Source organism: Corvus cornix, chromosome 8 (assembly GCF_000738735.6).
Source record: "Corvus cornix cornix isolate S_Up_H32 chromosome 8, ASM73873v5, whole genome shotgun sequence".
In the NCBI taxonomy this organism is placed as follows: domain Eukaryota; kingdom Metazoa; phylum Chordata; class Aves; order Passeriformes; family Corvidae; genus Corvus; species Corvus cornix.
This window is the reverse complement of record NC_046338.1, coordinates 14,292,255-14,319,233: the sequence shown is the minus strand read 5'-3', so window position 1 is coordinate 14,319,233 and position 26,979 is coordinate 14,292,255. Positions and strand designations below refer to the sequence as shown.

Sequence of the window (26,979 nt, the reverse complement as noted above, 5' to 3'; positions counted from 1 at the left end):
ATGGACGTCAGCAGCACCTTTGTGACCGTGACGGGAGGTTTGTGTTACTGGGTGAAGTCCCCGTCCCCAGAGAGCAGTGCCATACTGACAGCCTGTCCCACTCACAGCAGGGCAGGGGTGGGTACAGTGTCACAGGAGGGCTGCCCAGGGTTTTGCACAATCCTGCTGAGGCACTATCAGTTAGATAAGCTCTGTGTCTTATGGTCAGGTCAGGATAACCTGGACAAAGTCAGCACAGACTGCAATAGCACTGGGTCCTTTCAGGGAGTAAGGGTAATTAGTAGTTTTACTTACATAATAATGAATTTTGGCTTGAATTATGTTTTAATACTTTTACGCACTTGTTTCTAAAGGTACTTTCAAGGCATTCAGTTGGCGAAGTGAGAATAACAGCACTTGTGATGGTTTTGATTCAGCAAAAACACCCATTGCCCTGACCCCCACCCCCTTTCCCTCAAAGGGTTTGTTGGGTGGTTGATAAGAAGTTGATAACTCAACAAAATTCACTGTGCCTGTTAATAATTCTTCTATAAAAGCCACAGATTTTCCCCTGTGGGCTTCAGTCACTTTTAACATGAAGGGACTCATCCTGGCCCTGGCGTTCACCCTCGTGGGTAAGTTGAAGCTTTACCAGCACTGCCGAGCTGTAACAGCCACTGTGATCCTGAGCAAATTGCATCTCCTTGGGGCTTTTCAGGGATATTTACAGCTTCATTTGCCGAAGCCCTTTTATAGCTTCAGCTGTAAACCATTAGATTTCTGTGCTAAGCTCAGCAGCAGGAGAAAAGCCAAGCAAGCAGCAGCTAGTGAGCAGGGTTGGCATGGGCTCAGTGTCCTGGGGTGTAGGGTGAGCCCCATTACTGGTGATTTGCCAACTATTAGCACGCTGACTTAATGAATAATACATGAAAGGATCTATAGAAATGGGTTTTTTTCATGAGCACTTTTCTTTCCTTCCTCACAGGGGGCCAGAAGCAGGACCTCGGTAAGTGGCTCCCCTGCCAGCAGCTCCCTTGCTGCCTTCCCTTACAGCCTTGCCTTGCCCACTGCTTGCACTTGTTTTTTGGCAGTGGCAGCTTCACCTTTCTTTGCTGGGCTGGTTCAAGTAACATCACAACAGTCACAGCCAAGAAGATGTTTCTGTTATATTTTTTTCCTAACAGAGCCTGTTTTTCATATGGGCAAGACCTACCTGTATAGCTATGAGAGTATCATTGTGCATGGGTCCCCTGACAGAAGCCTAGCCATGGCAGGGGTGAGGCTGACCAGCCAGGTGGAGATCAGCCGTGTGTCTCACAGTGACCACCTTCTGCAGGTAAATCACTGTGGGCATAGGAGCCCACCTATCCACTCACACACCTACTCACCCACCCTTATCACGCAGTTATAGAAGCTCAGTTCACACCTCCAGGCTGGCAAAATAAGTGGCAAAAAGAAGTAGAGCTCACACAAAAGCTATGGGCCCTACCCACTGCTGGATGACCCTCTAAGCCCAGTGTCAGTCCATGCAGTTTCCCCCAGGCAGTGGTGATTCCCCAGTGGGGGCAGAGGTGTGGACATGGGCACTGAGCTCTGTACCCTGTACATGCAAGACATGATGGGGAGAGCTGAGGGCACTGCTGAAGGGTCTGCAGCTGCATCCAGAATGTTTTGGATTACTGGCAGGGACTTACAGGGAGCACAGGCTTACTCACAGCCTGCTCCTCTGCAGGAAGGAGATGGAGCTGCTCCAGCTCTGCTGCCATCAGTATCTGAGCCCCTTGACTAAAGCTACCTCAGGTTCATCTCCCTACAAAAATATGGCAGGCAGCTGCATTAAAGAAATGTCCTTAAGATAGTTTTACTAAGGTAACACTAAGCCTGAGTATGAAAGTGGGCATTCTAGAATGAAAGATCCATGTTTTTTATCCTGGTCCATAGCCTAAAAAAGCTCAGCACTGGAATTCAGATATCACATGAGAAAGACCCAACTGTCTCCATTATCCCCCTTTTGATATTCTTCACATAGGCATTAATTCAAATGTGAAGAATTCTAATGGTAATGCCTGTGTTTAGCATAATGATATCAGATTTGGAAGCACTGTTACTCATCAAAAAGATTAAAACAAACAGCTTAAAATACTGGCATGGCACGAAAGACCACAGACAAGGGATTAAGAAGACAGCAAGTGGGGGAAAAGCTGTAAGAGGTGCACTTAGCACTCGCCCTAGGAGTTTTCTCAGTCTCTCATCCTGCACATATATTAGGGAAACAGTGTGAAGGAATACTTATTGTCAAACTTCAAACACTGCTGCAACTGCAGGCTCTGTGTAACCTCGATGGAGTCGCTATAATATTAGCAGTTGCAGACAACAGTCTTGAGTAGGATTTAATTTGAGAAAATGTGACAAGAGGCGAGCCACCCTTTCAGCATGGCTGATGAATGCCTAAAATAAAACAGAGCACAGAGCCCACACCTTTTCTCTCTACGCAGGAACATGTACTTTTATGCACGAGGGTGGGAGGTGTGTTTAAGTATGGGACTGGATAGGTCTGTGCATGCGGGCACATGCTTCCCACTAGGTAGCAGTCAAGGACTTGTGAACAAGCTTTACAGCCTGGGGAGCTCAGAGGGATGTCAGCCACTTCCAAAGGTGTGAGCTCCTGTGGTCACCTCTGCTCCCCCATCAGCTGTGCCACGGCCTTAGTGCTCGGGGATGTGCTGGACCTGGAGCAGCAGCCAGAACAGTCCCTGTGTGTTTAGGCAGGCAGCTTTGGCAATCATGGCTTGGCTGCCTTGCAGACTGAAAGGAGATCTCACTTGTCATCTGTGGGAAAGGAGTGAGTATCCTGTCTGTACTGATTGCTGGTAGCTGGTGTTTCACTCACCCTATAATCTTCATGACTTGCTGAACTTTTGGATCCTGCTCACATAATCTTATTTTTCTGGCAGAAATCCTTCATGGAAGTTTGTATTTTCAAGGATGCTTCCTAGGCCAAGCACAGAAGTCTGAGTTGGAAACTGTTTCCTGCAATGTTGGACAAGTGACTTTTTTGCCATGGATAAGAAGTGTCCGGTTCCCCTATTATAGCACTGTTTCAAACTGATGGGGAACAGTATGATTGTTTTCCTGTTTTTGTTCACAGATTGGATCACCAAAGCTGGAGGAACACAATGGCTTCTGGCCCACTGACCCCTTCATTCCATCTTCAAGGCTCTCAGAAACTATTGCTGCATGTCTCAGCCAGCCCTTTAAGTTTGAATACACTGAAGGAAGGGTTGGAAGTATTTTTGCCCCTGGGGGCTGTCCCATTCTGTGCATCAACCTAGTGAGAGGGATTCTAAACATGATGCAGATAACCATCAAAAAGTCACAAAATGTGTATGAACTACAGGAGGTTTGTTTTTTCCATTCTGATTTTACTTTTATTCACATTTTATCATTAAAGAGTAAGTTATACTTCCCAGACTGCTTTCTTTGACCTTTTTATTGCTGTTTCAAGTGGGAAGTTCACTGTGTTTAACCAATGCTTGCAGGCTGGGATTGAAGGCATCTGCCAAACCAGATACGTTATCCAGGACGACAGCAAGAATAACCGTGCCACCATTTCCAAAAGCAAGGACCTGACAGACTGCCAGGAGAAAGCAGTGGAGAACCTGGGAATGGCATACATCCGGCCCTGCCCGACCTGCCCCCTGGTACGAGAAGCACGGAGCCACCGCTGCCCTGCTCGGCCATGAGCCACTGCTCAGCCCTCACGTTGCACTGATGCTCGTAGGTGGCTTGGCTTGCCTGGGCTGACCAGCCCGTTCCTGTTTCTGAGTGCGTCTCTTTGCACTTCTAGAAAGAAAAAAACATTAAGGGCACAGTGACGTTCATCTACCAGATGAAGTATGGTGACAGCGGGGCATCGTTGACATCTGCTATGTCGGACCAGGTGTACCAAATCTCTCCTTTCAATGAACCCAACGGGGCAGCAGTCGTGGAGGCAAGGTAGGAACTGTGCATGTCCTCACATTATCATAACCAGGAGGAGATGCCTAAAACATACTTACTGTTGATTCTTGAGATAACCAGAAGCATCTGGCCTGTGGCTGCCAAGGGCCAAAACACTGTACAGCCTGTGGGATGCCCACCCCAGATGCCCAGGATGTTTCAGGTGGCATGTGCCCTACTGTTTAGGTCCCCTGAAACACCTGTCCAACCTCTCAGAGAATGTAGCAAACTCTCACAAAGGCTTTTGCAGTCATATGGCTTTTCCAGATAATCGTGAGCAATGGATGAACAGAGAAGTGCACGATCCATTTGCAGTCCCTCTGGGTACCCCTCAGTCTGCTCCAATGCTGTACAAGTCCTCCATGCACAGAGTGTGGTTACAGGCTACTGATGTATTTCCCTCTTTCCCTTGAAGACAACAGCTGTCTCTGGTCGACGTTAAAAGGTCTCCTATCAGTGCACCAACATCTCAGCTGCACAACCAGGGGAATCTTCATTACAATTTCTCAGGAGAACTACCCCAGATGCCAATTCCTCTAGTAAGAATTAAAAATCCAGATTTACAGGTATTAGAGCCTTACTTTCACACACTTCCATTATTTATAAAGTTAACAGATCATCACATAATTACTTTAGACACGGATCCTTCCAACTGTTTTTTCCACAGTTAACAGAAACGCTGCGGCAATTAGTTCAGAATAATGAGAAAGGAGCCACTAAAGAAGCTTCAGCCAAGTTCTTACAGATGATCCAGCTTTTTCGTGTAGCAACCCTCGATCAAATCGAGTCTTTGTGGCTGCAGTTTGTCAATGAACTCCCCTACAGGTAACTGTTGCCTTCAGCCAGGGTTTCTGATCAGAGGCACACTGGGCAATGAGGAGACTGAATCCTCCTCTCCCTGGCAGGCCCTGGTTCCTGAGCGCCATCTGTGCTGCTGGAACTACTGACACATTCAGATTCCTGAAGCAAAAAATCCATGATGAGAAGCTGAGCATCTGGGAAGCAGCTGCAACTCTCCCTCTCGCCTTCCATTTTGTTACACCAAACAAACAAACCCTGGAAATTGCCTCAGTGAGTACAGATCCTTCTTCCATCTATTTTCCCTCTCACTCATTTTTAAAGGTGAATTCATAGGATTATAAGTGAAAGATACAGCATATCTACTTCTAAATTTGTAAAATGCAAGGTATTAACAGAAATGGGGAATTCCTCAGAAAATACTCCCAAATACTTGTTGCCAAAAGTTTGTAATTATATTTGATGTTAAACACCACAAATTATAAGAAAACTGCTCTTGATTCTTTTTGCCAAATCAGAAGCGGGAAAAAAAAAAAAAAGGACAAATTCTAGAAAATAATACAATGTAACCAATATCTAATGTGCATACAGCATTACTGGAGCAAGTCTACGAAATTTTCTTGTAGCTGAATATCTAGTACTTGATTTAATTCCTGAAATTATTTAGAAAAAGCACAAATCAATTTTATCTATTTCTCAAATGCACTTACTGATAAATATAGCTCTAATCAGTAGAAACAGTAAATAATGATACTTCTTCCTTCTGCAGACTTTTCTGACCTGTCCCCAAATCCAGAAAATAGTGTTGCATAGGATAATTGTTTACCTAGGATATGGTAGCATTGTGAATAAATACTGTGCTCAGGCTGTACTATGTCCAAATGAACCTCTACAGGTACGTGACTCTCATTTCTTATTATAAAAGGTGAAGAAATTTTTAAAATGTCATTAATTTAGCTCTTACAATGCTGGCAATTAGGTAACTCACTCTTTGCATGCCTCACTCTTAGCAGTGCAAAGACAGAACGAAACACTGAGCTGATTCCTTTGAAAAATCAGATTGTAACAGTCCAGAATTTCAAATGTAGGGCTAAAAGCCCAGGGGGATAACGGATCCTGTAACCAGCCTTAAACTGAGTTTAGGTGTGACAAAATTTGGATTAAAGCAAAATAATTATGATTCTATGATTCTACTTTTACATTAGGTAAAGTGTACTTAAGAGATGTATTAAAAAAGCAGTGAAGTGTGAATATATGCAAAGCTCTGGATATGTCATAGGTTAGGGCTTCCAAGGAGGCCCTGCTACACAATTGCATTTCACTGTCAGAAATATTCAGGACATTGTCCTTGGACTATGCAGCTCCAGCTCCTTGCTCAGCAGGGCCACTGAGAAGGCCTTGCTGCTGTTTGACAAGTTTTTAAATCTTCTAAGAGTGAAATAAAGCCAAGCCACCAGAATGGTAATGTTCTTCTCAGAACAACAAACCTGTTCAAGTAAACTTGAAATTGCTATCAGAAGTGAAAAATATGCGAGTGCAATTTGGCAGGGCTGGCAGAGGTGGCCCAGGGAACAACTGAACCTGGCATCAGCTCAGCGCTGCCTTTGAACTTGCAACAGACTCTCTGGTGCAGGCACCCACCTGGGATTGTCTCCTACACTCAGGCTCAGGCACAATTCAAAATCAATTACAACACTGTGCAAGGAGAAAATCAAGTTTATTTGTGTGGCCCGTGTTTGGCATCCTGATAATGATGGTGAGATTTTTCCTGGGAGAAAAGTCTGAACAGCTCTGTTCTGGGATTTGCAGCAGTAGTTGTTTTGCTTTCCATGGCAATGCACATTTTTATGCATTATTACAAGATCATTACCTGGTAAGATTAACATGGTCTGCTTCATTTTCAGCCACTCCACCATCTTGCTACTGAAGCCACCAACAAAGGTGATGCCAAAGACATGTCCTTGGCCCTGAAAGCCATTGGCAATGCAGGAGAGCCAGCCAGTATCAAACGCATCCTGAAGTTTTTGCCAACATTTTCCTCAGCTGCAGCTTCATTACCAAACAGAATTCATGCTGATGCTCTGTTGGCCTTAAGGAAAATTTCAAGAAAAGACCCTGTAAAAGTAACTGAAATTATCACTTAAACAAATATCTTAAAGGGTATGGGTTTGCTTAGTGATTCAGGAATAATAAAACCATCAGGTAAAGTTAGCAACTCCAGGTAGGTTTCTCGGTTACTGGTCTTCCTCTTGCCCACGCTGCAAACTCCTGACATCACCCCATCCTTGCTGATATCCTGGGAAAGAGTTTGCTTTAGTCACTGTAATACTGGGCCCATTCCTAATGGGTGTTTCTCCCTGGGTTCATGGTGCACCCAGCAATATCTTCCTTTTCAGTGACAGGACTTGTGCTCACGTCTCTTGTTTAGGGTTCTGTTCTCCATTCACTGCAGAGCACATATGCACTGCTTAGGAAATACCGCTCACTGGGAAGTTATGGGCTACTCAGAGGTTGTATCTTCCTCCTGTAGGTCAGGGAAATCACTCTCCAGGTCTTTATGGACAGCACGCTTGCTCCAAATGTCCGAATGGTGGCTTGTGTTGTCCTCTTCGAAACCAAGCCTGCTCTTCCAACAGTAGCAGCTCTGGCCAGCTCACTGCTGACAGAGCCCAGCCTGCAAGTAGCCAGTTTTGCATATTCACACATGAAGACTTTGGCAGCAGGCAGGATCCCACAGCTCTATAAACTGTAAGTAGATGAAGAAGTACATTTTTAGTAGCAAATGGAGATGTTTTTCTTGCAGTTTTCTAAGAATTTGGTCACAGCCGGCTCTCTTCATATGGTTTTAACTCTATTATTCAGGTCTGCTGCTTGCAACGTTGCCATTAAACTCCTGGGCCCCAGACTTGACAGGCTGAGCTATCGTTACAGCAAGGTCATTCAGATCAGCGACTATTCCTGTGAGTACCATCTGCCCTGTGCACTTCCAAAGCTTAGGTACCCAAATACCTCTATTGTGTTCTATGATTTTCATCCAAAATCCAGCCATGAGCTGTGAGTTTAGTGCACTCTTGAAATAGAAAAAGCAGAAGAGCGTCCTAACATGCACATTAAATCAGCACACGCGCAAAATTCCCTGAGGCTCTTTTTCAAATCTCTGGTATCTGCTGAGGAAAGTGGTGCTTGCAAATGGGTTTAGGCCTCCTTCTTCAGTCTCTGGGATTGTGCTGGCTCTGCCTTAGGACAAAGTCCTCCTATTGAGGTTGCAAACTTGAGGACCTGTGGGACTGAATCCTGACAGAACCCCTTGTTATCTGCTACAGCACATACCTGAGGTGGCTTATGTGCACCAGACACCTCAGAGAACCTAATTTCTGCTGCTTTTTATTCCTGTGGCAGCTCAATATCAGGCTGGTGCCATTTGGAGGGTCTATCTAATGAACAGTCCCAGTACCATGTTTCCATCTGATATAATCACAAAAGTAAGAGGATATTATGCAAACACTGCAACGGATATTATTGAGGTAAGTATTGCATTAAGGCAGCCAGCTTCTGGACTGTGATGCAGTGTTTAACTCCATTTCTGGCTGTGAGGGTGGATGTGGAAGGGAAAATTTAGATAATGATTATGATTTTACTTAGGCTTCTTCTTTTATCTGGGCTTCTTGACATATACATTCATCAATGAACACACCCAGTATAGGCATGTAAATCTAGAAGCAGAGGAAAGCTTACACAGCAGAACATCCATCTGCCCACCTAAAGTCACATGGGATCCAGGGTATTTTGCATAAGTACAGGGAAATTAAATTTCAGCCAGCAGTACAGCCAGGGCAGCACAAAGCTCCATGTAACAGCATGCAGAAATTTACACAGCTTCTTGGGCAAGCTTTGCAGCCTGGGCTGTGTTCTGCACTACCCTAAAATTATCCCTGTTAACTAATTTAAGGCTGGCTGGCTCAGCACGTCCTCAGCATCTGCAGCCATAGCCTGCAGTCATCCGCCAGGTAGACATGTCCTTGTAATGCAATGGCTTCATGAAACAAGTATTTCGTGTGGCCTCGGTGCGTTAATACCAGGCACAAGGGTTTTCCTGAGCTCTCTTGTACTTGGGCTGTGATACCTGACTCTGTTTCCTACAGGTGGCTTTCCGGTCACAAAGCCTAATCCAGCTTATCAGGAAGCAGAACATCCCCTTTGCTGAGTATGAAACGTACAAGACCCTGAAGGAGCTGGGTAAATTGGTATGTCTGGGCACCCTTCCCACTTGTCTGCAACAGACAGCTCCTGACAGCACCAGGGTTGCATCACCCACCCACTGAGGCATCCCTTCCATGTTTCTGGAAGAAAGGAGTCAGCCATCCTGTTCAGTCATGGAAAGCTCTACTTACATTGTACTTACTCTTTCAACAGATGCCACCTTTTCACTCAACGTGTCACCTCTTAATGTATAGTACAAAAGATGAGGATGCTGCTGGGAGCCAAAATGCTTTAAAGTGTATGTTAGAACACACTAAGTGGTTGTTCTTCTCTTTTAAAAGGGTTATTGAATAAGGTTTTCCTTCATGAGTCCTTAGGTGTCACCTACTACTTACAGCAGCAGAAATTACCAAGCCCTTACCTCACCCTTACATAGGGAAACTCTCTCTGAAATCAGATATGCAATATAAGAAAATCCACATCGGTTCAGACCTGTAAGATGTCTATTAGGTTTTTGGCTAAGGAAACACAGTTCTCATCCTTCAGATGGGATCTACTCTTTGCTAATACATTACTCCATTTAAGTGACATTTTCTGCTTCTTCGCTTTCTTCCCATCTCTCCTTAACACCACAGCTTCTGGGTTGGAAAGAACTGCCACCTGAAGACCCCCTGATATCTGCTTACATCAAAATATTGGGTCAAGATATCGCCTTTGTTGACGTTGACAAAGATGCCATTCAACAGATGATGATGGTACTGACAAGGCTGTTGAATTTTTTGTCTGCAATGCTGAATGATTTCCCTTCTGTGTCTCCTCTTACCTAACCTACTTCTCTGTTTCCAGAGTCTAACTGGATCATCAAACTGGCAGCCAGTGGTGAAAAAAGTGGTGGAAGAGGTCCAGAGAGGCATTTCAGGCCGATGGGCCCTGCCGGTGATGGTGGGTGAGATGCGGCACATCGTCCCCACCATCGTCGGCCTGCCCCTGGAGCTCGGGCTGTGCGGGGCCGTGGTGGCCCAGGCTGCGGCTGACGGTGAGCTTGGGCTGCCAAACTGAGCAGCTGCCCCACAATAACTGTGGGTCAAATCCCTCTGCTGAAATTCAATCCTGCTATATTCTTGAAAAATATGCCAGTAATGTCAAAACATTAGTGACCAGCTACCTCCAAAGGGTTTGAGGAGTCATTAGCATATTTCACCTGAGATGTATTTGTATAACTCTAATTTGGATTAGCAAACTTGAAATAACCATGTAAAGTATTTCAAAATGTAAAAGCATTGCCTTTGCATTAACTACTATGCTTATTGAAAGCATTATATCCCCAGAATTTATTGTTTCTCTGTTCATGTAATTTCTGTCTGTCTTTTTCAGTGGATGTAAAGGTATCACCACCAGTATCTGAGAATTTTAGACCCTCACAGTTGTGGGAAGCCAAGGTGGATATTCATGCTGACATCAGGCCAAAGTAAAAATTACATTTATCTTCACATACACAAGCATTTATATTTAGAGTTATATTTGACATAGATATGTGGTGGCATGTAGCTATACAGGGATCTTACTTGTCCCATACTTTGGACAAATGTGCTAGTCCAGAGCAGCAAAGTTATGAGAAAGTAACACAATCCCCTGATGCTTTACAACCCTGCAAATCCAGCAGTGTGCATGGTATCCCACAGGTCATTGTGCTGTTCTGCCATTGCTAAAAATGCTCACATTTGTCGTTTCCAATGACTAAAGATACTAATATCTGAAAATATGTCATCTTAGGTATTAAGTTTTTTATAATTTCAGCATAGAATCACATCATCACCTGGCAAAAACCAGAAGGATTTCAGGGGGGAAAGGGGAATGCTTCTGGATCTGCAAAAGCAACAGTAATGATAATAGTAATAACGATAATAATGATAACATTAACAGCAATGATAATAATAAAAGTAGTGATAATATTTAAAAAATTGACAGAATCTGAAGCTACAAAAGTCTGGAGTTAGCTTGTCCTCAAGCAATGTATCAGTGACAATGCAGTAAGAAGGCCCATGTTAGCTTTGCTTTTCAGACAAATCACTTCACCTTTTCAGCTTTTTGCTTATCCTGTTGTGATAAATCTCTTCATCCATCCGTAGTGGGTCTTACAATAAACAGAACAGCATGAAAATGTAATTTTTCATTTCAAAGTTAAATTTATGCATAAAATTATGTAATTATGACTGGTTTTATTTCCACTCTTTCAGAGCATATTTTCATACGATTGCAATGATGGGGATTAATACGCAATACTTTCAGAGTGGTCTTGAATTTCGTGCAGAGTTCAGTGCCAACACTACAATGAAATTTGATGCCAGGATAAATATGAAAGAGAAAAATTTGAAGATTGAAACCCTTCCCTGCCATCAGGAGGCTGAGCTTGCAGCTGTGAGGTACAGAAGAGCTTTTTGCATTTTGCTTGCTCTGTGTTACTGATTGTGAGTTCCCTGTTATAAAATCACACATATACAACTGGTTGTTAAGGTCTGCCATACCTGGCAGCCACATAAAGCTTAGTACTGCCTTTTTTGCACCAGCAAAAAAGGGTAGAGTGAAATCAGAAGGTGTTACTTGTGTGCCATTTATCACCTTCACAGGAGTGAAGTTTATGCTATTTCAAGGAACATGGAAGAAGAAGATTCTGAAAAGAAATCCCAACTTCTCCCCAAAGGAGAAATACCAAGTATCTCTGACCACCTACTGCAGTCAAAAGAAGGATCTTCAAGACCTGGTAGCTGGAAGGTAAGGGAGCCTCTCACCATTTGTACTGCAGACAGGCAGCTCGTCAGAAGGGCTGGGCACCCCTGACACAGACGTTGTCATAAACCAGATCACAAACACAGGAATGGTGAGATTCAACAGGGCCCTGATATTTCTCAAACCAAGCCTAAGGCCCAATGGGTTCATGACATGATCATCCACAGTCCACTCATTTTCTTCATTGCACGCAGGCAGGGCTGCTTTGACGGCATGTCTTCATATTTCTTTGCAGCCATGAGACAGTGCCTGAAATTTACATCCTTTGTACAATATCTGGTTTTTTCCTGAATCAGAATAATGTGAAAAATTATGAAAATGGTGTGAAAAATAGGGCAGGATGTAGATTTTTCTTCCCAAATCCTGAGATAATCCCTGCAGTGGATTGCAGAAAAACTTTTTTTTATGTGCTCTTCAGCTTCTGAGGCTGGCGTGGGAGGGCTACACTGGCTTGCAGCAGGAGGGCTAGAATCCTTAAATGCAGAGGAACAGCCCCTCCAAAGAGCCCTGCAGGTTCTCATTGGGAAGTGTGTTTGTGAAGCACTGCCTGAGAAAGGGGGGCAGGAGAGCTGCCCTCTTCCACAGAGCACTTTGCAGGAAACCCCACTGCTTCCAATTCCTGATCTCTAATTTTAAGTGTTGCTTCCTTCTTTAAGCAGGACTGTCATCATTCTCTTCATTAATGGGAGGAATTATTTTAAGAGCTGGGACAATATTTTTTTGCTGGAAAATGACTTTATCTGCCATATTTTTGTTTAATGCAGCAAAGCAGTATTCTTAATGTGATATCCAAAGGATACCAGCAAGGTTCAGAAGAGGCACATCACAACAGTGCAGGAAGAAGATTTTACTCACGCAGGTTCTGTAGAAAATTTGAAAGTTTGGGATGCTCTACTTGTCTCAGCATTAAATCACGAAATTCTGCTTTCTTAAGAAATACATATCTGCACAAATTATTTGGAGAATTTGAAGCCAAAATAATTTTAAAGCCAGGTACAGTCATAATAACAAGTTTTTCTGTCAATCACAGTGAATAATGCTCAAGCAGCACAATCCTGGAATGCTTTTGCCTTTAGTTCGTACAGATGCTGATATTGAAAAAATACAGCTGGAGGTTCAAGCAGGATCCAAAGCAGCTTCCAAAATCATTGAGGTATCAAGCTCAGGGTCAAAGGAGGAGGGAGAGGCATCTCCATATGAGGACATTCAAGTTAAACTGAAGAAGATTCTAGGCATTGAAAATGTGTTCACGGTAAGAGACTTTGAGCATCAGAGAGGGAAATATTTCCTATAAATGAAACCAAGGGTTTCCATTGTGGAAAGGTGGCGTGGGAAAGCAAGGAATTGGGCTGGGAGGAATGGGCCCAAGTAGTTCTGGTACAGCTTCTGCAGTGTGTGGGGACAGGAAGTACTATTTCCTTGGAAGCCTGTGGTGAGCATCTTGTCTGACAGCCAGGGAAATGTTACAGAACAAGCTATAAATTCATGATGCTTTCAACTGTTTTTGGAGGCTGCAAATAAAACACGGCGCCGCACAAAACGGATTAACCGAGAGTACAAGAATGCAGATACCGGCCTCTGGGCAGAGCCCAGTGCATCCCACCTCTCCAGTTCATCCTCTTCTTCTGCTGCTTCCTCTGCTGATGGTAAAGAGCCCGGAAAGCATCATAGGACAAATGAAATAAGGCAATCTGGGAAGAAGCATGGCAGCAAGAGCAGCAGCAGGAGCAGCAGTGGCAGCTTTGCTAGCAGCAAAGCATGCAGCAGCAGCAGCCAAGACCACTCTGGGGACAGGCACTGCAGTGGGGACAGTGAATATTCCAACCAACAGGTAATTCACTCTGGCTGGATCTTTTTACACTTCTTATAGTAATTTGTTCTCTGAAGCATTTCGGATCAGAATTTTGACATTTCAGAATATTTCACTGTAAAATGTTTAAAAAACTCAATTTTGTTTTGCTTTGTTTTCCATATTCAGTATGGAAATTTTTAATGCATTTATCAAAAGTTAGTTCCTTATTTTCTCTTGGGTCTTCTTACACACTATCTATTTTCACAGGCAAACACACCTGTTTACCAGCTTTTGTTTAAGCCAGCGGATGAACAGGTACATTTACTGCATATAGTGGGACCAGGGTGTACAACTACTCTTTCTGTCTTTGCTGCAATTAGACCCTAGTTCTCTGAGAGTAAAAATATGATAAATTGATTCTGCAACAACTTCCAGCGGTAGGCACCTGCTTCAAGGTGATTCTCTGTTGTTGCAGGACCCAGGAGGGGAAATCCTGAACATCAGCATCAGCTCTTCCTCTTCTTCAGCTAGTGATGAAGGCATCTCTAGAGCCACGTCTCAGGTGAGTGTCTTAATCTGCAAGAAATCAAAATATTTACTTTGCATTTCCAGCTGTTGTATATAACAGAATAGGAAAAATACAGTGATTTAGCATATTAGGTATACAGAAAGAAACGGAACTGTTTCTTGTTTTATAAAGGTGAGCACATTGGATGGTCATTGAATGTTATTTAATATTCACTCAATACAGGCTATTTTTGAATGAAACTGGAATGTATTGCTGTATATGTTGAAATTTGTCTTACTCAGTAAATAATTCACTATAAAAATAAGAACAATTTAGAAGTGCTGACCTGCTTGATCAGAATCTGGTTTCAGGTATATTTTTATTGTGTATCTTTCTGTAAAAGTTTAGGACTTGACTCTGCTGCTCATTTGTTCATTAGGTTCTCACTGAAGAGTCCTTCTGCTCATGTTAGCAGGACCGTAACAGGCCTTTGAAAAAGCCTTGAGTAGGAGCATGGCTCCAACTCTGAGAGCAATCCAGGTGTTTATTCAGGAATGTGTGCAGGGAACATAGTTAATAGTACCTGGTCCTTCTACAAGAACTGAGGGAATCTGGAGTGGATTTTAACAAAGAAAAATTTCACACATTTCAGGCAATGACCTACCTGCCTACAACATAATAAGCCTTACTTTGCTGGGGCATCCCTTCTGCAGCAGCAGCTCCCAGTGGTTAGTGCAAGTAGCTTGGGGAAAAAAAGAAACCAGGTCAACCTTCTCCCCCACCATTTCTGTGCAGCTTAAATTCACCTCTCTTGTCCATCTTTTCACCATGTTACTACTTCCCTGAACTCTTTCTCAGCCACAGCCTTGTTCTTTCCCCACTTCCCACTAAACCCCATCCAGCTCTGTCTCACCCAATCCTTTGGTGTGTCTCTGTCACTCAGACCTGGCAGCACAGGGAGGACCTGCTGCCCCACAGCAAATTCCCCCTGCAGCTGTCCCCTGGCCAGGCGGGGACTCTGCCCACAGCTCAGGTAGGACACTCAGGCAGGTGCTGCTGCTGGGCACAAGGGCCCAGCGTTGAACAGGGCCATGTGCTGCTCCTCGTGCAAGTACCACACTTAGGACTGCACTGAACAGATCCCCCTGACAATACAAACTATCATGGTTTTAAACAGGTGGTCAAGCTAGTTTTATCAAAAAGCTATTAGTTTGACTGAATTTGGGTAAGAGAGCAGTGCTGAGCTGGGTCATATCAGTTCTTTATCCAGTACCATGCTTTTTTTGTTGCATTGAAAGTACTTTGCAAAAAAATTCCCAATACAGTTCTACTTGCCTAGGTCATACCAGTGGTTGTACTATTGTAATTCTAACGCTTTGCTTATGTCTTTGACCTCTACTTCCTCTCTGCTCATCTAAGCCTAAATTCTTGGGAGACAGCAAGCCACCGATACTGGCTGCAGTTCTTCGTGCCATCCACAGAAACAAGCAGCCAACAGGATTGCAGCTTGTCCTGTACACTGATACACAGCCCAAGAGGTGGAGAATACAGATGTTTGGTTCAAGCATCACAGGACCAAGTAGATGGAAACTCTGTGCTGATGCTTCAGTAATAAATTACCGAAGAGTATCAGTAAGTTTAAAATATCAATCAGCTCAAATATAAATGAAGCATAAGGATCCTACTGTGTTTTATGCAAAAATTTATGTATTTCCCTCTGCTAGGGCTCTCTTAAATGGGGTAAAGATTGCCAGGACTACCACATTGCTACTCGGATTGCAACAGGACAATTTGCTGCTTATCCAGCTATGCAGATGAAGCTGGAGTGGCTAAAAGTGCCTTCAATAATCCGAACAACTGCAAGATGGTGAGATTTCATTTTAGTTTTTGAAAAATGTATGTCAATGCTCCAAATAATTACAGGTTCAGTTCTGCAATTTCCAAGCTGGAAAAATTCCCCTTAATCAGTAAGATATTATGAAATCAGATTACATGTGTTTGCTTTCTCTGCATTCATTCCCTCAAAGCATACTGCATTTTAGTTTGCAAGAAAACCACCTGGGATGATGGGATTCACCTAATCTATTGTAGACTTGTAATTTAAAGTGCCTGATTTAGGAGATTGGTCTCCTGATGCTTCCTGATTTATGGAGGCTCAGAGCAGAAGCCTGACATTGGTTCTCTGAAGAAGTCAGGCTCTTACTTAATTTCCTAATGCAGGCACCTTGCCTCTGGCTTCTGAAGCAGGTGATACAAAAACTTCCTATAAGGCATATGCACATTAAATAAAAAATGTTTTATGACATTTAGTGTGAGAAAACTGTAGATGCTGGATTCTGTTCACGTGTGTCTCCATATACATGAAATACCTGTCACATTCATTCATTCCTTGTATCCCTCCATGCATTTGCCTGCAATAACATATAGACCCACACCAAAGCCTATTTTTTGTCATAGTACTACCAAAATACAGACATGTACTGAAACTCAGTTAACTAAACACACACACAACAAAATTTTCACATTAAAGGCATTTGGTTAAAGTCTTCTGAAGAGGGTAACTTTCTACATTGGATTGAATTACCAGAAGCTGTTATCTGCTCTTATTAAAGGAGATGAAACCATCCAATTGACTATCCTGGAGCAATGCCACAGAACTTAGTTTTTTTCTGCTCTGAGACTATGCCTTTTTATAAAGGATTATTTTCTGTATTTCTCTATTTGAGTCCCAAGCCTGTTTGGAACCTCATTTGTAGAGATCCCTCCATCAGCTTGTTGACAGTCTTAGTGGGAAAAGGATCCTTGCCTAAAGTTATAACTGCAGGACTGACATATCAATATGAAATATTAATTTAATATTTTTAGCATGTTATTATTTGGGGGCTTATGTAATTGATGCCTATTTTTAAGTCTGAATATGTTTAAAATAAGTTTGTCACACATTTCTTCTCATATCACTCTCCCATCCAGTCTCTCAAGATCCTCTGCACCAATTAAAAAATAAATTTGCCTGCCCCTCCTTCCATAAACAACATCATGTATCACCAAACCCTGATGCAAAACATGTCTAACACAGAATGCATATTTTTTTATGGGGGTATTTTCATGTGAACAAATAATAACCAATTTTTTCGAAGACAGAGAGTTTTAATCACTTACTTCATTTTTTTCAGGTTATACTCAGTTCTTCCAGGAGCTGCCTATGTGCTTGGTTTTTCCCAAAGACAACAGCTTGGTCCCTCTCACCAGGCAACCTTGGTTATGGCTTTGACATCTCCAAGAACCTGTGATATTGTCTTTAAGCTGCCAGAGGTAATTATTTCCACTATCTTTTATCCTGAAGCAGTCAATACTCAGGAAATAGATGACTAATAGCTTTTTAAACGCATTGATTTTTTTAAAAAAACAAAAAAACTGTAAAGAAACTGCCTTCACAAGACATTATATTCATGCAGTGGTTTTACTATCAAAATATCTTACAACACATTTGTCTTTCTTATGTAGCATGCAAGCATATGAAATAAGAAACACGTTAGAGAACAGCCGTCGTGATTGATAGCACGTTAACAATAGCTTATTGCAAAGACCACTCCTCCCAAAATCTTCAGACAGATGATAGCTTTTCCTGTATTCTGGAAAAGACAGTAGTAAAACCAGGCTGTTGAGACAGCCAAAGAGCAGCACTTGATGTATGGGCAGAAAGAGGGTGTGCATCTCAGGTAAGCAAAGTGTTCAGCCTGAGAGCAAATGTGATGTACAGCTACCCAAAAAGCCGCAAATTGGTGACTCTCATTTATAGCAGTGCTGTTCCATTGGTTCCAGGTGTGTCACACTGTAGAACTATTTCATGCTGTACACAGAGGACTTGATTTCTTTTTCACTCTGACCTAAATCCAGATGCTAATTTAGATTTCAGTCAGCACAGTTCTCTTGGAATATTAGAGGAAAATGCTACCTTATCTCTACACTGTACTTTGCATTTCCATTCATGTTTGTTTTCTGCCTGATTTTCAGCTCACAATTTATGACACAGCCATCAGGCTTCCCTTGCCAGTCCCTTCACATCCAGGTATACCAATTTCAACATTACCATCCTCTGACTGGAAGGTCTTTTCCCAAGCAACACTTTCAATCATTGGAAGTCTTAAAGGTCAGCAAGTAACTATCTGCACAGGGATTGATTGACATTGCAAATTTTGTAAACATGACTTATACTTTGGATGTAACTTTTTTTTTACTTATTTATTCATTCACTTAAAAATCAGTTGGATGTCAGATAGAAACAAATAATCTGTATGAAAATCTGTGAGGCTGCAAAGATATAAAGAAAAGGAGACATAACAGGAAGACTAAACCTTCAGTTCCATGCCAAATAGTGCTTCCAAATACATCCATTCCCGAATGCATCCATTTCAGCTTCCCTGAAGAAATTGTTTGTGAAGAAAACACATTACAAAATTTGTGAGAAGGATATCTAAGTGACCTCTGATTTGGGGTGCTCTGCTTGATTAGCACTGTTACGTAGAAGCTGAAACAGCTCCAAAATATACCCATTAATTTCAAATCCTGCACTCTGATTTTGAAGGGATTATTGTTTGATTAATGCTGTATTAAGAGCTAATCACATTATACTTACTTAGGGTAAATTTTAAATTAAAAGCTTTATGTAATCCTGCAATAAGGAGTCACATTTTGCTTGGAATCAGTGGGATAATATCATACCGTGCATATTTATAAGGCATCCCTGTCCAGAGCTGGGGGGTTGGAATTAGATGATCTTTAAGGTTCCTTCCAACCCAAGCCATTCCATGATGCTTTGGTATTTCTTTGGTAAACATCAAAACTAATCTGTATTAATTACAATTGTTGTAAAATAATTTCTAATCAGAGCTATTACAGTGAAAAAGAGAAAAGTGTAGTGTGCTATTTTTTCCTTCCCATCTTCTAACTATTTCTAATCCTTGTTATAACCCAATAAAGGTATCAGCATTTTAGTGAACTTTCTCTAGTGTTAATGATATGTGAATTATTATCACCTTTTGTGAAATTCTTTTGACTACAACAAAGTTAGAAAAGCCAAAACGCCACAAACTGAGAGCTGCACCAGCACCAGCTGTGAGCAGAATTCATCTCACACAATGACTGAATCATGGGGGGTTGTGCTGCTGCCTGGGGACTGACAAAGTTCTACTTTTGTATTGCAACAAATCTAGTATTTCGTCTGACAGAATGAATTCACTTCTACATGGAAACATGTAGAACCAGAAGATTTTTTTTTTCTTTTAATTACAAAACTGAAATAAAATAGCTGTCTTATATAAATTATAAAATGCTTACTTTTTACTGTTTTTTTTTCCAGGTCATTGTACAGTTTTCCAAAATAAGATCACAACTTTCAATGGCGTTCAATTTAACTATTCAATGCCTGCAAATTGCTACCATGTCTTGGTGCAGGACTGTAGTCCAGAGCTTAAATTCCTCGTGATGGTGAAAAGACTCAAAGAGTCTGCTGACCTTAAAGCCATAAATGTCAGACTCGCCAGCCAGTAAGTGATCAAAAACTTAGTAAAAAATAGATGCCAAGCTGAATATGTTATATGAATATGTTATAAATTGGTAGGGCAGACTGGTGTCAGCATTAGACTCATGCAGAAAGTACTGATGTCAATGGAAAGATATCTAGGAGCGTCACTGGGGTTTGGGGACATGGCATGGTTAAGTTTTGTGCCTGCTTTGCTCTCTCCTAATTCTTATCTCACAGAAGGAAAATAAGTAAGTCATGGATATTTTGAACCAAACCACTACACTTAATTGGTGTTTCTGCTCGGTTTATGAACTGAACCTGCCACATGACTGTCTTTTAAAAGTGCTTCTGAAATATATTTGAGGTTCACAGTAACCTAAAGTCTTTACTGCCCCAAATTCTTAATTCATTTGTTAGAATTTAACTGTCTCATTTCAGGATTTCATGATTAGGCAGACACATAAACTATAAATCCAGAAGGAGCTATTGTAATCATTAGTCTGGCCTTCTACCCGAAACTAATAATTAGAACAAATTAGAACCCACACTCATTACAGCAGGGTTGTTGAGAAGTGGACATAGCTGAAAAGGGCATTACTTATCCCAGATTAGAGGCACTCTCTTAGGACATCTAGCTGGCACACAATGTTCTAATCTATTTGAAGTTAACTTAAGACACACTTTGTTTCAGCCTGGAGCAATCACCCCTAAATTGTATGGGATTATGCATATTAAAATCATTGTAGTGAGTGTTCTTCAAAGCACATAAATAGACTTTTATCTGTAAGGTTTCATTACCAGTAATTATTTATTTCTGAAAAATGTGTGCCTAACTGAGCCATAATGTTAGAGAAACAGAGGGAATCTAGTCTTCCCTGCACCTGTTTTGTGAAAGAACACAAGAATCTTTGTTTTGTAGACTGTATCTTTTGTGATAAAGACATTCCTCATCACTGAATCATTCCTGATTTTTTCATACAATTGTATGAATGTGCTTTTGATGTGCTTGAGCTTCATATTTCTTCATTAGAGCAAACACTGCTCTGAAGAAAATACTACAGTACACAGAGTGTTTAGGCTGTAAGAGAACTGCCCTAGGGAACCCAATCTTCCTTTGAAATGTAAAGCACCTTCAATTTATGTGAAGGTAATAGCAATTAGGTTGTTCTGCAGCAAGGTTCCTGTAGCCTGCTGTCTTCCTGCCAGAGCCGTGGCCACTCAGAGACAAGTACAGCCAGGGGAAGGTGTACGGGGAGCAATCCCCCTGGCACACTGTCCTGGGCCCCCTTAACCTTCCTCCTAAAGGATAGGAGGTGATTCATGCCAGAATGATATGAGCATCCTGCACGGATAGTTCTACCAGAACAGGAAATTATGAGCTGAGTAGGCATTTGTTTACACTAATTTCTTTTATTTAAAGTGAGGTTGACATGTATGTTTCCAATGGACTCATCCAGTTGAAGATTAATGGTGTCCAAGCCCCAAGAGATCTTCCATACACATCTAATTCCGGTAAGAGACACACCTTTATATTTAATCTTTCTGGATCTTTTGAAGAAGGAAAGGACATGATCCTTCAAACACTTCACAAGATAAAGATCATCCTAATTTGAGAAACAATTAGGTGATTTTAATACACTTCCATGCAAGCTTTTATAGTGGGTGGCAAGAAAGATGAGCAAAGAAAGAGTTGCTGATCCTGTGCATCTTTGCACAGACGAAAAAATGCAGGGCTGTGGTATGTTTTGCTGATCCCAGAGACCACAGAATGAGCATCTAGATGTCTCCTGTACAGCCACCCTTGTGAGTGACTTCAGCTTTTCCCAGGGCAGGGAGCAGTAGTCGTTCTCCTTCCCCCCATCTCTTTCAAGATTCTTTAGAGTGTGCATTATGTCCCCCGGAACTTTACAAATGGTTCAGGGTGGACCCTAGAACAGTCACTTCATTTTAGAAAATATCTTATTTTGCTTTTTTGTTGCAGCTGCAAGCATGCTGATCAGCAGTGAAAAGAAAGGACTGGCACTAAAAGCCCCAGATTATGGCATAGATAAACTATATTATGATGGGCATAGAATTGAGGTAATTTTTAAGTTACTTTCAGTGGGTTTACTTTCAGAAGAAAAGCATTTACATGCAACTTTTCTTTATTTCCACAAAGATTCAAACTGCTTTCTGGATGGCTGGAAAAACATGTGGCATTTGTGGAAAATATGATGCTGAGGTGGAAAGAGAATATCAAACACCCGGTGGATATTTAGCTAAAGATGCTGTGAGTTTTGGTCACTCTTGGATCATCTCAGAAGACCCCTGTGCTGGAGGTACTAAGATTCTAACATCTATTAATATCATTGCCTTCAACTAATTAATTAGCCACAGGAACAGGTGATTTATATTAATTGTAGCACAGTCATCTCATTTTTTGGTTTTGTGATTAGTGGCTGCAGACTAAAAGAAGAAAAAAAACCCTGGTTTTCCTGAGGTTGGTAGTTCACTGTTTTTGCTGTGTTTTTTTTATCAAGATCTTATGCATTTTGTAGTTACCTGGAGTTTGTGTGTTCAACTTAAAACTCCTTAAGATGGTAACTTAGTATGAAAAGGAGGTATTTTGACTGTTGACAAAAGTAATTTTATGTCATCTTTAATAGTTTCATTCTTTATTTTCATCCTGTTACTTCCAGGCTTTTAGTTTAGATTTAAAAATCATATCTACCCCTGACTATCAAACTAGAGGGCATTTGAGGTGGGAAAAACTTGTTTTAATTTCCTCGGGCTGAGATTAACACAACATGAAAACTTCAGCCCAGGGATGATTGATGGTTTTTGCCATCCATCTTCTACATAAAACCAACATGAATGTGTTGGTTACATTAGGGTGCCCTATACATTCTGTGTGGAACACAATCCTCTGGGTATGTGTCGGCCTTTTTGTAATGTGTTCTTAGACCAAGCTTCCCTGGGGTTACTGGTCCAGGAAAGCCTGGATCATAGCCTTAAGGACTAAACTATTCAGCCATGACAAGGCAGGTATGATGCTACTCACAGTGCAGAAGTGAATATATGGATGTCTAGCAGCCACTACTGCCCTGAAATGAAGCACTGTCTTAGTTTAGGTAAAGTTGGGTGTCAGCTAACCAAGGTTTTCACGTGTATCTTTTTTGATTTGGACATCAGCGTGCCACTTAGATCCCATCTGACAAGCCTCTGTCCTTGCAACTGTGCTTCACATGCCTCATTTTTTTTCACAGCCTGAGCCTTTAACAGAAAATTGATTCACCTCAACCAGATTAGCTTCATCTAGCTTGTCACTTGGTTTATCCATTGGTCTTAGTGTTTGCTAATTCGACAAATTAAGTCCAGAAAGTTATTTATCTAAACTCTGTGCAGGCTTTAAGAGGGTTCATGTTTTGTAGCTTGTAAGCTGCAGCACAAATTTGTCAAAAGTGAGAAGCCGGTTTCATTTGAGAAGACAGCAACAAAATGCTTCTCTGTGGAGCCAGTCCTTCGCTGTGTAAAGGGCTGTTCAGCAACCCAGACTGTTCCCGTCTCCGTGGGCTTCCACTGCGTTCCAGCCGGTGAGTCTGGTGACCCTGTGCACAACACGACCAGCATGTCTGACTGGGATTCTGTAAAAAACCGTGAAGTGCACCATACTAACACAGGAGTTCCCTGATATATAACCAACCCCGCTCTTCTTCCTCCTTTAGACTCCGCTCTCAGCCTGGATGGGCAGCCTAGGCTGGACCAGAAATCCGAGGACGTCGTGAGCTCTGTCTCCGCTCACACGGCGTGTTCCTGTCAGCAGCAGGCGTGCCCGGCCTGAGCCCCCGCACGGATCCGCTCCGGGTCGGCTCAGCCCGGCCGCCCGCGGGCACGGCTGGTTCGGGCAGCGGGGATGAGCCCCGTCCCCTCCGGGAGGCCGCTCTGCTCTGGTTCTTCCCCTGGAGATCTTGGAAACAGTCCTGGCACCCGTCCCCGGGGTGCCCTTTCAATAAACAGCTGCTCTGTGAACGCGCGCGGCCGAGCTCGTTTGTCCCTGCACTCGCGGCGCGCTGGGAGCGGCTCCGGCCGGGCCCGCCCCGGGCTCAGCCCGCCCCAGGGCCGAGGCTGCGCGGCCGCGCCGGCACCGGCGACCATGGGGCGGCCGTGGGGCGGGTGGCTGCTGCCCGTCGGCCTCCTGCAGCTGCTGGGCCCCGCCGGCGCCTGCCCCTGCCGGGACCCGCGGCTCTGCCAGCCCGTCACGGGCCCCGCCGGCTCCGAGGTGCGCGGCCCGGGCCCGGGCGGGCGCTGCCGGCACAGGCGAGGCCGGGCCCGGCGGCGGCGCCGCTCGCAGCGCGTTCAGCGGCCCGGGCGCTGCTGCCGCTCGGGAGCCGCCCGCGCTCGGCCCGAGCCGGGCAGGGGCCCCGGGGGGCGGGGGCGTGCGGGCAGTGCCCGGGCCGGGCGCGCTGCTCGGGGCTGGCCCGCGCTCGGCTCCCGGCAGCCATCCCTGCGAGCCGCGGATGTGCCGCTGTGAGAGCCGCGTGGAGAGTAATTGTCCTGCTGAGAAGTGTTCGGGGCTGACGAGGGTGCCTTTTACCCATTTTCCAGGTCTTTGTGTTTGATGTGGGGAAGGAAACCTGGAAGTCCTACGACTGGTCAAAAATTACCACTGTGGCAGCTTTTGGAAAGTACGATCCTGAGCTCATGTGCTATGCCCACTCCAAAGGCTCGAGGATAGTACTGAAAGGTTGGTTACATTGGAAAAACGTGGGTGTTTGTGATAAGTGAATAAGAAGATAAGGTACACAGGGTCATATTACCTTAATATTTTGCATTCAGTTGTATGCAGAGTATTAAAATCACTAAGAGGATTAATTAATAAGGCTTCAATGAACCCAGGACTATAATACTTTGACATTTTGCATGTGCTGGTATACAGGGTATTGAAACCAACAGTGGATTCTGCTACAGTAGTAACGAAACCATCCCAGTGACATCTTAATAAAAGTTCTCTAACAGGGAACATCATTGCTATGGAGGAAGAGGGAGGAAAGAAAAAGCCTGTAGAAGATAGTTATTTGGGTCTGTATTCTGGATCTTATGTGGAGTACCCAAAAGACAAAGTAAGGAAAGGGATTTTAAGTAATTTTTAGTATTTTGCACTTAAATCAGTCCCTCTGTATTAGGAAGTGGTTGAGTTATAAAACATGAATACTCAGAAACTCTGTGCAGATACAAATGCTGATTAGGTAGACAAAGTCCATTACAGCTTATGTGTTGTAATTACCTTTTGGCTCTGTTAAGAAAAAACAGAATCCAAGACTACAGTGTGGAAAGCAACAAAGGTTAAACATACAAGTATTTTTTTCTAAACATGACCAGTGGAAATGCTGAAAGTGCTTTCATTTCAAGAAAGGTAGTTTACAGTGGCTAAAAGAATATTAAACAGAAGTAAGAAGACTAAAATTATAGAAAAACCAAAGGAACTTGATTTTAACACCACTGTCTCAAAGAAGTTTGGTAATCTCTTCTGGGGTGGCTTCTCAAAATTATGTTTGGGGAAAAAGTTAACTCCTTTGTATTTTGCCAGTATTGGTATTTTTCATGTTGTGTTTATATTTATTCGTTAATTAAAGACAAACCTTTCCTCCTTACTATTACTGTGGTGCAAATGTATGTTAACTCTTGAAGTCCTCTTGTCTAGGTGATGTACCTCTTAAGGAAATTGTTGATCCTGCTAAAAGAGCAGCATGGATATCACAACAGCTGGACCTCGCAAAAAAACAGTATATGGATGGAATTAACATAGATATAGAGCAAGAAGTTAACGAAACCTCCCCTGAGTATTATGCATTGACAGAGCTTGTTAGAGAAACTACAGATGCTTTTCACAGAGAAATAGCAGGATCACAGGTAATAAAAATGTACTTTATACAAACATTCAATTTAAGCTTACGAAATGTAAGGACTTTTGGCAGTGCTGTTTAGCATATGAATATGAAAAAGTTTATGCAGATCTAAATATAATATTCTAGTGAGTGCTTAATTATGAATGCTAGCTGTGATATGATCTTGTAAGAATCACTCTTTTTGACCTGTGTGAATTTAAATGAGAGATGGGCTTTGCTGAGATTTGTAGGTACACTGCTACTGCCATGTGTGAGCCCGCAGTTTTTAGTGTGGCTTAATGAATTGTTGAAAGTAGGGCAAATACAGCCTTCTGGGGCAAAAGCTTGACAGTGCTTTGGTAAACCCATCATGAAAGTTTTAAGGATTTGCATCATGCTTCATATTTTTGGTGGTTTTCATATTATATTTTAGTTTCTTTGGTGCTATATATTCACTAATGGGGTACTCACTTTATTATCTTGTTTGTTTAATCAGATGAGCAGCTTCTCCTGTAGTTCATTACTATCACAGTGTGTTAAACTGCACCATTTGGGAAATACTGTCTTTAAAGGTTACAGCTTTTTAAAAAAGAGATAACAAGGGCACCTAAGGACCATATTTGATACTAAGTTGAGCATTTTTCCTTCAGGTAACATTTGATGTGGCTTGGTCTCCAGCATGCATAGATAAAAGGTGCTACAACTACACTGGGATTGCAGATGCCTGTGACTTCTTATTTGTGATGTCATATGATGAACAGAGCCAGATCTGGACAGACTGTATTGCAAAAGCCAATGCTCCTTACCTGCAGACTTTGGTTGGTGAGGACAAAACACCTCCCCAGGAGTCAGAACATTTCCATTTGTTCACATGAGTAGATAGAAAAGATTGCTTTTTCTTAGACAGGTTTATTTTGTTATTGTTGCAGTGAGGCATTGATTGTGCTCAAGTATGTGTAGCCCTGATGTGAAAATAGTATCCCTGATCCTTATGACACTACAGGCAGACCTTTAGCAGTTGTGTGTTGTTACTTGTAGAGTAATATCACGTGTAAAGAACTCTTTTAGAATGACAAATGGCAGCCAGAACAATGGTGTCTGCCTGGGATTGCAAAGAACCTGAAACATTTCTCTCATCTTTGTGAACCTCTGCTCAGGGCAGATGGTTTAAAGTGTGAGCAGCTGGAGCAGATACTGGGATCTCAGTAGAGCAAGCCTCTTATTCACTGGAGAGTGCAGCTGGAGGCAAAGGACAGCTTGCACCTTGGCCTGTGGCTGGGGATCATGCAAGTTCTGTAGTGGTTCTGGCTCTAGATTAGTTGTAAAAATAAAAAGCATAGAAAAAGTAAATAATGCATGTTAATTTTTATTTCCCTCAAAACTAGGATATGAAGAATACATTGCTATGGGCATTGATCCTAAGAAGCTTGTGATGGGTGTCCCCTGGTATGGCTATGACTATGCCTGCCAAAACCTATCCACGGTAAGGTGAAGATTATTTGTTTGCAATCATACTGTTAATTTTTTC

The 26,979-nt window shown here is 42.6% G+C and overlaps 2 protein-coding genes across 2 annotated transcripts in view; both read left to right on the top strand.

The window, feature by feature from the left end:
- Positions 1–23,432, top strand: LOC104695553 (vitellogenin-2-like). The gene is made up of 34 exons (XM_039556095.1): positions 1–37; positions 965–985; positions 3,117–3,379; positions 3,519–3,680; positions 3,827–3,975; positions 4,394–4,544; positions 4,646–4,803; positions 4,884–5,049; positions 5,546–5,671; positions 6,681–6,899; positions 7,307–7,524; positions 7,639–7,736; positions 8,176–8,300; positions 8,919–9,020; positions 9,612–9,731; positions 9,823–10,012; positions 10,351–10,444; positions 11,214–11,399; positions 11,604–11,748; positions 12,528–12,756; positions 12,840–13,015; positions 13,274–13,594; positions 13,823–13,870; positions 14,031–14,117; positions 15,483–15,695; positions 15,788–15,930; positions 17,237–17,375; positions 18,078–18,213; positions 19,423–19,609; positions 21,008–21,099; positions 21,569–21,666; positions 21,746–21,905; positions 22,998–23,159; positions 23,292–23,432. Exons 1-34 carry the CDS (start codon positions 1–3, stop codon positions 23,405–23,407), a joined length of 5,037 nt encoding a protein of 1,678 aa, XP_039412029.1. The 3' UTR covers positions 23,408–23,432.
- CTBS (chitobiase) overlaps positions 23,409–26,979 on the top strand; it is a 6,765-nt gene continuing 3,194 nt past the window's right edge. The window contains exons 1-5 of the mRNA XM_039555765.1: positions 23,409–23,845; positions 24,172–24,310; positions 25,268–25,476; positions 26,102–26,273; positions 26,837–26,934. Coding sequence (XP_039411699.1) covers positions 23,480–23,845; positions 24,172–24,310; positions 25,268–25,476; positions 26,102–26,273; positions 26,837–26,934 — 984 coding nt within the window. The 5' untranslated portion in view covers positions 23,409–23,479. The remainder of the gene's footprint in view (positions 23,846–24,171; positions 24,311–25,267; positions 25,477–26,101; positions 26,274–26,836; positions 26,935–26,979) is intronic.